At 53.9% G+C, this 11,173-nt stretch overlaps 1 protein-coding gene across 2 annotated transcripts in view; it reads right to left on the bottom strand.

The window, feature by feature from the left end:
* The window catches only part of HEG1 (heart development protein with EGF like domains 1), a 36,430-nt gene extending 25,257 nt beyond the window's left edge, over positions 1-11,173 (bottom strand). The window contains exons 1-2 of one of the 2 annotated variants that reach the window (XM_085228299.1): positions 10,447-11,152; positions 185-394 (exon numbers count right to left, since the gene is read on the bottom strand). In XM_085228299.1, the coding sequence (XP_085084425.1) occupies positions 185-394; positions 10,447-10,633 (397 nt within the window). In that variant the 5' untranslated portion in view covers positions 10,634-11,152. Of the gene's footprint in view, positions 1-184; positions 395-10,446 lie in introns of both variants that reach the window. The other variant, XM_085228300.1, reaches the window with a different exon arrangement.

Genomic DNA, 11,173 nt, shown 5'->3' on the forward strand with positions numbered 1-11,173 from the left:
GCGTTGGTTTGGGATATGCTCCTGCTGCAGTCCTCAACCAGGAGAACCGAAGGAATTAAAGAACTAAACACATCCTCTTCACTCATATCCCAATAAGGCATTTATCTCACCCAAGGGTGATAAGGAAAAAATGGAAACAGAGACAGGGCAAGAAGCATGTGGAAATCTGAACATCAGAACTCACCAGGAGGGGGACCAGGGCCAGGGGGGCTGCTATTTGTGCATCCCCTTTGTTGCAGGGAGAAAGTGCTGGTGCTGGCAGGGGGAACAGTGTACTCTGCCCCTTGCCTGGTGCCACGCAGCACTGCGGTGAGCTCCAGGTCCCCCACGAGAGAGCTGGAGGTCCTCATGGCTATGTCCAGGCTTCTCCTTATCTGATGGCTGCTGTTGATGGCTGAAAGGAAGAGCGAAGAAAAATGAAAATCCCATCGGTGCTGATGTGTGAGGCCAAGCTCTGAGCTCATTTGCACTAGAGAAAGTTCTGCATAATCATAACACAGCCATGACATTTAGTTTTGGATCCGCACCAGTGTAAATTGGATTGGTTAGTGGTGCCAAATGTCAAAACCCACCACTGCGTGCAGAAGCAATGGTATTCAGCATCCCCACATGTTTTAAGTGCATGAGGAAGAATAAATCTTCAAAGGAGAGCAAAAATAAAAACCCAGGCTCCACGTGCCCATCACAGGATAAAGGAGAGACATGATGCTGTGGATCACCCTCGCATCCCATGCTCTGCAGCCCTTCCAGAAGCAGGCCAGGTGGCCATGAGCACAAGAGTCTCTGGTGCAATTTCCACTTCTCTGAAGTCCCTCTGAAAATGACAGCAAGCAGCACAAGGCCCAAAACACCCAGCAAATACCCTGGCATACAACATGGGGAACCAACAGAAATCAGCCACTGACCCCTATGTGTTCCAAGCACATCCCACCTTTAAACTCCAGATGAACACAGACATCAAGAGAAATATTTTGCTTCCAGCCCAAAGCCATCACACCACTTGTGGGACCAGTGTGTGCATTTCCCATTAAAACTAGTCCTGATGCTCACCAGGCAGAACTAGGCTGTGAGAGGCTCTCTTTGCAAGCAATAGCAAGCCGGCTGGTTTGGGGAGCTGAGTTACAGCACGGCCAGGACAAACAGATCAGATTCCAGCAGATTTCCCAAGGCCTTGGGTTGGCTGGGTGTTGTGAAATGGCAGCACAGGCTGCTCAGGGAGGTGGTGGAGTTACTGTCCCTGGAGGTGTTTGAGAAGCATGGAGATGTGGCACTGAGGGACATGGTCAGTGGGCATGGTGAGGACGAGCTGGGGCTGGACTTGGTGATCTTACAGGTCTTTTCCAACCTTTACGATTTCCGATCTTAACAGGAGTGCTTGAATTGGGTGAGACCTTTAAAGACCATCTGGTACAACCTCCCTGCAATGAATAGGGACACCTACAGCTCTACTAGGTGCTCAGAGCCCTGTGCAGCCTGACCTTGAATGTCTCCAGGGACGGGACGTCTACCATCTCTCAAGGCAACCTGTTCCAGTGCCTCACTACTCCTATTACAAAACACTTTTTCTTACATCCAATCTAAATCCCTCCTCCTTTAGTTTGACACTATTTCCCCTTATCCTACCACAGCAGACCCTGCTAAAGAGTCTGTCTCCTTTCTCACAGCCCCCCTTTAGATACTGAAAGGCTGCTCTCAGCACTCCCCACAGCCTTCTCTTCTCCAGGTTGAACAGCCCCAGCTCTTAGCCTGTCCTCATAGTGAGGTGTTTCATCCCTGGAATCATTTCTGTGGCCCTTCTCTGGATGTGCTCCAACAGATCCACGTCTCTCCTGTACTGAGGACTCCATCTCTGGACACAGTGCTCCAGGTGAGCTCTCACAGCACAGAGCAGAGGGGCAGGATCCTCTCCCTTACCCTTTTGATGCAGCCCAGGACATGGTTGGCTTTCAGAACACACTGTTGGCTCACATCCATGATTCTATGCAGGGACAGGTGGTGAAGGCTCAGCCTGGGAGGCGTTCTCCCAGCCATGGGACAGCACAACACCAAAAACCACAGCACTGCAACATCTCACAGACATCCTTGGGTCCATCCCGTGCTGAGTTGAATGCAACGCAATGCAGCCTCCTCCGGTGGCAACGTGGCTGCAAGTGCAGAGCCCACATCTGCGGAGTTGCATCATCTCAGCATCGCCCGAGGCTCGGGGTGGGGAAAAAGTCATCTAAACTTAGAAAACTCCCGGCTGGCGGGAGGCAAAGCCGAGGAAGGAGTGTGGGCTCGGCAGGAGGAGGAGGAGCAGGGGCACAGCGCTGCACGGGGAGCGCGGCTGCGGATGTCGGGATCATGGGCGGCGGCCGCTTAGGAGCCAAGCAGGGTTGTGCGAACAAAAGCTGCAGCCCTAAATCTGGACCTTTCAGGGCGCACTGGGATTTTCAATTTCCTTCCTTGTTCTTGCCCTGAGAGGAGCAGCTCGAGGAGCGGGGGGAGGAGGAAAACCGGAGCTTAAAAAAATGTTCATGCTCAGAGACCGATCAGCTCAGCATAAACACGCCGATAATGTTGCTTCGAGCAGGTCCCTCGTGTGCACTAAGCACGGGAAGAATGCAAGAGGTTTTTCACCACATGCGCTTAACCCTTTTCGCTAATTCTTTCAGCGTCACAGCCGCTTTCCCCCTCCTCAGCGAGGAATAAGAAGGAAGGAAGAATTTCTCTGGCCACCAACTGCTCCAACCCATCGCAGCCGGGGCTTCACTCCAGCCACAGACCCTGTGGGTTTCGAGGCCCCCAGTGTGGGCGGCAGCAGCTGGGATGCTGGTGGCCATCTGTCTGCTGGTGTCCATCTGTCCACACTGCCATGGGGACAGATGCCCTGGGGCTGGGCTCGGGCTGCACACCCGGGGCTGCCACCAAGGATGGATAAGGGCTGGGTTTGCTTCTTACCCTTTCTAATAAATCTATGCTCATGATTCCAGAGCCCCTGGCTCTGTGAGAAAAGCAAAAACCTCAGCAATTCCTTTTAAAAGCAGTGCCCTGCAGCCCAGAGAGAGGGTACTTGGAAATAAAGAGCACTCACAAACCAAGGGCCGCCTCCACAGGCCAAGGACAAAGACCACACTATGACAGGATGCTGTCCTGCTTACCTAGGGCCATACCATTTGGTGTTCCAAACAGTGTTCCAAACAGTGCCCCGCCACCCAGGTCCCAGCTCCAGCCCAGGAATCTGCACCTCATGCTCTTCCACTTGGATAATCTGGGCTTAACACACAGGTCTCTGGGATCCACACTGGTGGACATCACCGACCCACAGTTGGAGCAGCACCCTGAGCCTCTCTCTAGTCATGAGCTGTGGCTTCCACACAGTTTTTGGCAACTGAATTTTAAGAAGCCCTGTCAAGCCTTTGGAAAACACTTTCAACTACAAATCTATTTCTAACAAGCTCTCCATACCCACACAGAAACTCCAGCAAAACCCCCTGGAGCCAGAAGAACAGACACCTCATTCCCTCTTTAAATCCTCCAGGCTGCTCCCTGACAGCAATGCACCAGGAAAAGTCACCCACGCAGCACTCCTCGCTCCTCTTTCCAGGGATTTAAGGTCCCCCTGGAGCGTTCCAGAGCAAAGCCAGTAGTGTGGGCAGAGCCGTACGCGACCCGATGTTGTGCTGCAGCATTTGCTCCCATCCGAGGACAGTGCTGCTGGAGACCGTCAGACGGCACAGGGAGGAAGTCTGCTGGCAGGGCTCCACCGCAGCGCAGTTGCTAGGTCACTGGAACAATAAAAAGGCAAGAAAAAACATCCTGGCTGCAAAAAGAAAAAAAAAATATTGGGGAAAAAAAAAGGAAAAAAATGAAAGAAAATAGCTACGGCAGCTCCATGAGTGTACACAGCGTTTGTGAGGGGAGGTGGAATGAGAGTTGGGAGGGCAGGACAAGGCTGCTGCTGGCTTTTATGGGCTCACAAGTTCGCTTATAAGACAGCCCTTCCTCACACAAATAAGGAATTAATGGAACCATGGAGTTTGCCTGCAGGATTTGCGATTGTTATGAATCTCACCCAGGGCTGGCAAGGACAATAGTTCAGGGGAAGGTGGCCCTGCTGCTGGCAAGGCCAGATTAATTACCCATCGAATGCCGACGAGGACACAGCCTCCCAGCAGCACCCAGCTCCCAGCAGTTGCCCACACGTGTCCATGGCCCATTGGGGCAGAGGGGCTGCTCCGAGGTGGAGTGAGAGCAGCCCATGCACTGCGGAACTCCACTTTGCTTTCTGAGCCTTGCACTTCATTCAGGGCCAGGAGGGAGCATTAGCTCATTCTGCCTGACCTCATGTGTAACAGAAGTCACCGAACGCAGCATATTTACTCCCAGCTCAGTGCCTTGGATTTGACTTAAACAGAGCTTGCAAGGAAGAAGAACCAAACACTGGTGTTGGCGGGCTGGCCTGGATGCCAGCGGGGCTGCTCGGTTTGGGATGGTATGGGGGTAGGAGCCATGTGAGTCCTTCTACCAGCACATGGGCTGTGCCCATGGTAGGGGAGAGAGCAGCAGCCACAGAGCTTGGTTTAAACCAGAGCCACGGCAGTGACACAAGTGGACTGGACAACATGGAACAGGGGTTTGTTGCCACATTAAGGCTTAAATAGGATTGTGCTGGTTTTTGGGGTTTATTTTTTTGGAGGGGTTTTCTAAGCAGCATCGCACTGGGAGGGGAGGAATATATTCACTCATTGCATAGGAATGGGTTAGGATCACACAGCCAACCTGGGAGCAGAGGGCTGCTGACTGGACTGGAGTGGGGGGAAGGTCCCCAGGCCACCAAGCTGAGAGCTCCAGGCCAGACCTTTGCCCACCATTGCTGCACTCCCATTGAGATCCATGGATTCCCTGGTTTGGGATCTGTGCAGCAGCCAAGCCCTGTAGGTGGTGAGAGCCGGTTTGCCCACGGCAAAGCAAGACCTGTGGGGCTGCCCCTACCCACCCCTCTGAAAATACCTTCACTGTGACTCTCTGCGGCCTCCCCCCCCCCCCCCCCGATCAAGTTTCCCTCCTAAGAAATGTCCCTTTCAAAGGGCTTTTATCTGCAGGGCTGGCTGCTGCTTTCACCCTGTAGCCCCATTCTGCATCTGCTGAAAGAGCTGATAACGTCCCCGAAAGAATTAACATTAGTCCTGTAACCGAACCCAAATCCAACAATGATGAATGTTCTTTCCTTTGAGCTCTCCCAGGCCTGTACCAGGGGTGAGGAGCTCTCTAAGGATGCCTTTGTGAGCCGCAGCCACCGAAACCCCGCTCCTCATACCCCAGACACAGAGACAATTGTGCCCAGCTCCAGCCCTGAGATAAAGGATGAGTTACAAGAGCAGGACTGTGCACCACAATCGCAGCCCTTGATCACAGGGATAGCAAAACCATGCCGTTTGTTTGCCAAGGTTTGCACTCCTGGTCGTGCATTCGCATGGCAGCACTTGGCATAGCTCAGAGCATTCCTCCCTTTTGTGTTACCTCCTAAACCACCTCCACTTGTCTGCTCAGGAGATCTTGCAGCTATGCAGGGACAAACCTGGCCATCACTTGTATGTCTTTCTTCCCAGAAGCTTTAGCTACCAGCTGCTATGGTTTCCCTGATAAGAAAGTGTTCTCTTACCGATAATGGCACAGACACAGCCAAACCACTATTCAGAGATGCTGATAAACCCCTCCCCAAAGTAAATGTCTGAAAATGCAGTAGATAACCATCTCTGGGGTGATCCTGCGAGGGGAGATGGCTTCAGCTCCCTTCCAAGCCCCGCCTTGTGCTCTTACAGAGCCAAAGCCCAAACCCTTCCAACACCTGAACTCCCAACTTACACACACCCCAGAAGCGCTGTTCTGCCCCACACCAGCCCTGCTGGGCTGCAGCAATGTGGCCACCACCACCCCAACCCCACACCATTCACCCCAGCCCCAGCACAGCATGATGTTTCACACCACTCCTCGGGGCTTCAGAGATTTTCCACCAGAGGAAGGGTGTTACCAGCAGTGTCCCGACAGGCGGTGACGCGGGTGACTGTGCTGTGCAGCCCCCAAGTTCCTCCCGTGGCTGCAGAGGCAGGGTGCTGTGAAAGCTGCTGAGCAAACACAGCAGCAAAATGAAGCCCTCCTTTGCTACCAGGGATCCACGGGAGGCTGCTCGTGTACTCAAATACCCCTACAGAGTTTCCTCTGCAGTCTGGAGATCCCAGAGAGAACCTGGTAGCAGTGGAATGAAAATGATGCCCAAAGCATGCAGAAAAACACAGTGAACAGATGTCCCAAAGGTGCATGCGCTGCCATGGGGTGTCACAGCAGCCACCCATGTCCTTGGGTAGGTGCAGAGTAATACTCCTCAGCCCCTCCCCTCTAAATCAGCTTCGAGTCAAAAAGGGCATTTCCCTAACGCCCTCACAGCCATAAGCTCCTTTCTCCCTCTCTAATGACAGCCCCAGGGGCTAACTGAGCCTTTTGGGACAGAAAGCCAAACCTTCTGCAGCTCTCATTGCAGATTTTGGCAACCATGCAGGATTGCCCACAGCCAATGCTCACAGCACCAGCTACAAAATCAGCTAGCAAAGGACTCAGCATCAGGACAGAGCAGGTATTTGTACACCTAAGCCCCCTGAAGAGACCTTCCTGCATGGAGGACAAGTGATGTCAAATGCCTTCATCCAGAGCCACAGCAGGACTGGACTGGATGTGGACACCAGCACCACGGGAGATGGGTTGGCTTGTGCACTTGGTTCACCAAATAAAAGATATTTTTATTCCTTGTGAATTTTATATGGGTTTATCATCTCTTTCTCTCTGCCTAAATGCTGACAGCCCTAAAAACAAACCTTCTGCCTCACTTTCACACGAGTGGAATTCTGAACCCAGCCATCTCCATCAGCAAAACCCTGCAGATGTTTCACCTTGCTCCAGCTGCCACTTCTTCAGGATGGGCTCACTATGCACAGCACTTAGAAAAAGCTAACAGTAGGGAAGGGATGGGATCCAGCATCCTAACACCTGCATTACAGACCTCACCACTCTGACCCTAGCGCAGGCCCTCACTGTAAGCAGAACTAGTTCTTTTACTGCTTTCTCTTGAGCATCCCACTTTGACAGCAGCACTTCCACAACACAGGCAACAGCTCCACGGGCAGCCTGAAGGAGCTGAAGTTTACAGAACTTCCTTTACTCGAGGGAACTGCATTTTTCTAAGATTATATTATAACTTGGGCTGGCCGCTCAGTAATGCAACATCATTTCCCTTTTGGGTGGGAAAGTTCTCTCCTTGTCCTCTGATTCGAATGATTTCAGCCTGAAAGGATGAACGCGAGTTCTCTGCATAATCAAAGAGCCATCAGCCACAGCAGGATGCTATGGTACAGCACAGGGGCATTAAAAATGCATGGCTGCTTCTGCATACGCGTTGGCAAAGAAGGCAAAAGGGAAGGGTGGCCAGATGCAACAAACCCACACTCATAGGATTGTTAAGGTGGGAAATGATTTCTAGGATCCCCAGTCCAACCACTGACCTGTGCCCACTGACCATGTGCCACACTGCCACATCACAGTTCTTGAACACCTCCACGGATGGTGATTCCACCACCTCCCTGGGCAGCCTGTGCCACTGCTTGTTTCCTAACATCCAATCTGAACCTCCCCTGGTGCAACTTGAGGCCATCACCTTTCATCCTATGGCTGTTAATTGAGAGAAGAGGTCAACCCCCACTTTGCCACAATCTCCTTTCAGGGAGTTGTGGAGAGCCATAATGTCTCCCCTGAGCCTCCGCTTCACCAGCCTGAAGAACCCCACTTTCTACTGACGGTCACCCATAAACTTCATTCCCTCCCTGAGCCTCTGCTTGTAGCCCTCTTGCATCTGCTCCGGATGAATATCCCAGCAAATCAACCTCTAATATTTATGGAAACAGCAAATTACAATGCAAATGTTGCAAAACTGCTCAGAGAACTGAAAATTTGAATTTGTAATCAGGTCTGTTTCCACTGGAAATTGGATTCTGCCTTTTATGCTCAGCTGATCAGGAAAAAGAAAAGCACATTGTGTGACCTACATCTTCAATGGGATGTAAATAACAGCCTGTGTTTGGGGTACCGGGGGCTCATGACAAGCTTGCCCACCAGCTACAGGCCATGGATTATCTATCACACAGCATCAGGGGAATAAAACAAGCAACCTTTAAGTTTGCTTGGAGCAACTTCTGATCCCCTGGATCAATCTGCCCTTAAAGCTTCTTTACACTCCAGCAACAGAGAGGTACTGAGACAAGTGCCAGCATGTGGCCGTCCCTTCATCCCAAGGCTATTTCTTCATTCTGTGACCAGACTCATTGGATGGGGTTGCAGCCTGGGAGCTGAGTTGGGAAAGGTTTCTGACCCTAAAACTGGGATCCCTAACAGAAGAAGCAAGCACATTGCACCGGAGGGCTGCGAGGATGGGGGGGAACTTCAATCCTCTAAAGCAAACTCTCCATCCCAAAACTGGCATCCCCTGGGGAGGGGATGGCTGCACCATGGGCTGCAGCCACACAAAATAACTACAGCAAATGGAATGACCCTAAAGCAGTGACTGCTGCTTGGGAAAAGCAGCATGCAAAAGGCTGCCCAAACGCTGTGATCCTGAAAGATATGGAGTGGCTCTGGTGCTTGCAGCAGAAAAACTGAAAAATCCAGGCAAGTCCAGCACAATGGCACCTCTCCATTTCCTTCTCTATTTTCCTTCTTTTTTTGTGTGCGCATGCATGTGTACTTTTTAATTCATCCAACCTCAAGGAGCAATGTTGAGCCTACTCAGCCCCAGGGGCCTCTGAGCCTGCAGAATGAATGACACACCCTCCCATAGCACCAGCATTGAAAGAAGCAGCATCCTGCACCTCTCTGCATTGCTGTGACTACATAGAGCCACCTGATGTGCAATGGGAAGTCCAAGGCACTTCTGGAGGCAAAACACCACTTTAGTGTGAAGGAACATCCTTGTGAACACCCCATCCCGGGCAGTTCCTTCCCAGTTTGTTCCTGACCTCATTTCCCAGCCTCATGGAGCCAATAAGGCTGGTGTCCTGCTGGGCACAGCACATTGTTATTTCCATATGTGAGATGGGAACAACACACTTCTTGCTCCATAGGGACTGCATTAGGGGCTCAGTGACACCTCTGTCCTATGCTCTTTCACAAGGCCTCCTTAGGGCAGTGGAAGAATTGGCAGGATTCAGACCAGAGCGGTCCCTTCTGTGCCTACAGCTTGGCCTGAGAGCGGCTCAGGAGATCCCATCCCCAGCACTGACCCCCAAGTGGACAGCATGAACCTGTGACTCACAGTGACCCATGGCAGCTGTTGGCACGTAGCATCATTTGTTGTGCCATTTGCTATTACTGTTCTTCCTGGCTCAGGGCTGATGCAAACCATGAGCCACCTGTAGCTGCAAACCTGATGCCTGCACTCATTCCTGGCAGAGGGTTGGAAGGATCTTTTCAGGCCCCAGCAAAGGTGACGCATTCCTCCTCCGTCAGCTCTCAGGAGTCATTGAGGTCACACGAAAAGACAGCAGATAGGAATCTGAAATGGAATACTTTTTGCTATCCACCAAGAGATCTGCATGACTCTCACCAAACAGCAGCCGAGGACTTGAGCAGGTGGTTGCAGAGTCCATCTCCCTGAGCCTGGAGCAGGTGAGCAGCATTGGCCTGGAAGGGGCCCCTGGAGCAATGTTGCTGAGTGGGACAGCCCCAGGTTTCTTTCTTTGCATCCTCGTGGTCCCCATACTGCTCGCACCCCACTGGTACCACACACCTTGGTTACTGGGGACAGTGTGATCCTACAGCATCACACTTCGGATACATGAAGGTAACTCAAGCATTACAGTTTCACCACATTTCCTGAAGTTTAATAGCTTGAAAAAGAGCAAACTTAGCCGCAAAGCATGGCATTCTCTTCCCATCAGGGACTAACAGCCGTGGTTCAGACTAAAAGCTGAGGTTGGTTGTGCCCATCAGGCAGGTGTGCAGCAGCACATCCTCAGGCAGCAGTGCTCCCAGGGCTTCGCACTGTGCCTCCTTTGGCAAACAAGTAAACCCGCTTATGGGGCGACAACCAAAGCAAGCTCTGCTTTTCCTGTGCAAAACGCAGCCTGCCCTCTGCTTGCCCGTGCTGGAAGCAGGCTCAGCATCACTGCCAAGCACCAACCAGTGACTGCTCCCAGAGCAGCTGCACGGAGCGGAGTGCCGGGCAGGGGGTGCAGCAGCGAGGAGGCTGCAGGGGCAGGCGGGCACCCACGCAGCCTCCGAGCCCACTCGCTCCCGGCAACGCGTTGACGCCTTCCCCCGCACGTTCCCTTAGCAAACCAGAACCACCCTTAATACACGGGGCCGGGCAGCCCACGCGTGGAGCAAGACCCGACCACCGTCCCTCCCCGTGTCCCCACTCACCCGGGCGGTCGTGTCCCGCGGCGGGAGGCGAGCAGGGACGGCCGAGGCGGCTGCGGGGCGGCTGCGGCGGCGGAGGAGGAGGAGGAGGAAGGCGCCGGGAGGGAGCGAAGGGCAGCGACCCGGCCGGCGGGGCCAGCCCGAGCCCCAGCAGCAGCAGCAGCAGCAGCAGGGCGCAGGCTGCCGGCATGGCGCTGGGGACGGGACGGGGAGCGGGGCGTGCTGCCGGGGCTGGAGGGAGCGGCTCACATGCCCGGAGCGGGGCGATGGGGAACGGAGGAGAACGGCAGAGGGCGGCTGCCCCGGGGGAGGGGGCAGCCTCGGTCCGGCCTCAGCAGCGCGGGGTGCCCATGGCGGCGGGGGGGGCCCGGCCAGCGGCAGCCTGCGGCCAAGTGCCGGCGCCCGAAAGTAAAAGGGCAGGCGGCCGAGGCTCCTCCTCGAGCCTGACATCACCCGGCGCGGCCCCGCACGGCTCGGCACGGCCCCCCCGCCCGGCCCGGTCCCCCCACCCTCGCTCCTCCGCACTATTTTTATCCGTCCCCTATTGTCAGCAGAGCCCGCTCCCCGCTCGGGCAGCTCCGTGCCCGTTGCAGCAGAGGTTCGGGCTGCGCGGTGCCCCCGCTCGGGTGGGGGCTGCACCACGGATCGGAGCGGATGGAACCCGGCCGGGTTCGGGCAGCGCTGCTCCACCGGAAAGTTTCTTTCCGGCTGAGCGCGGTGAGCGTTAAGT

Source organism: Meleagris gallopavo, chromosome 7 (genome assembly GCF_905368555.1).
Source record: "Meleagris gallopavo chromosome 7, MGAL_WU_HG_1.1, whole genome shotgun sequence".
Lineage (NCBI taxonomy): Eukaryota > Metazoa > Chordata > Aves > Galliformes > Phasianidae > Meleagris > Meleagris gallopavo.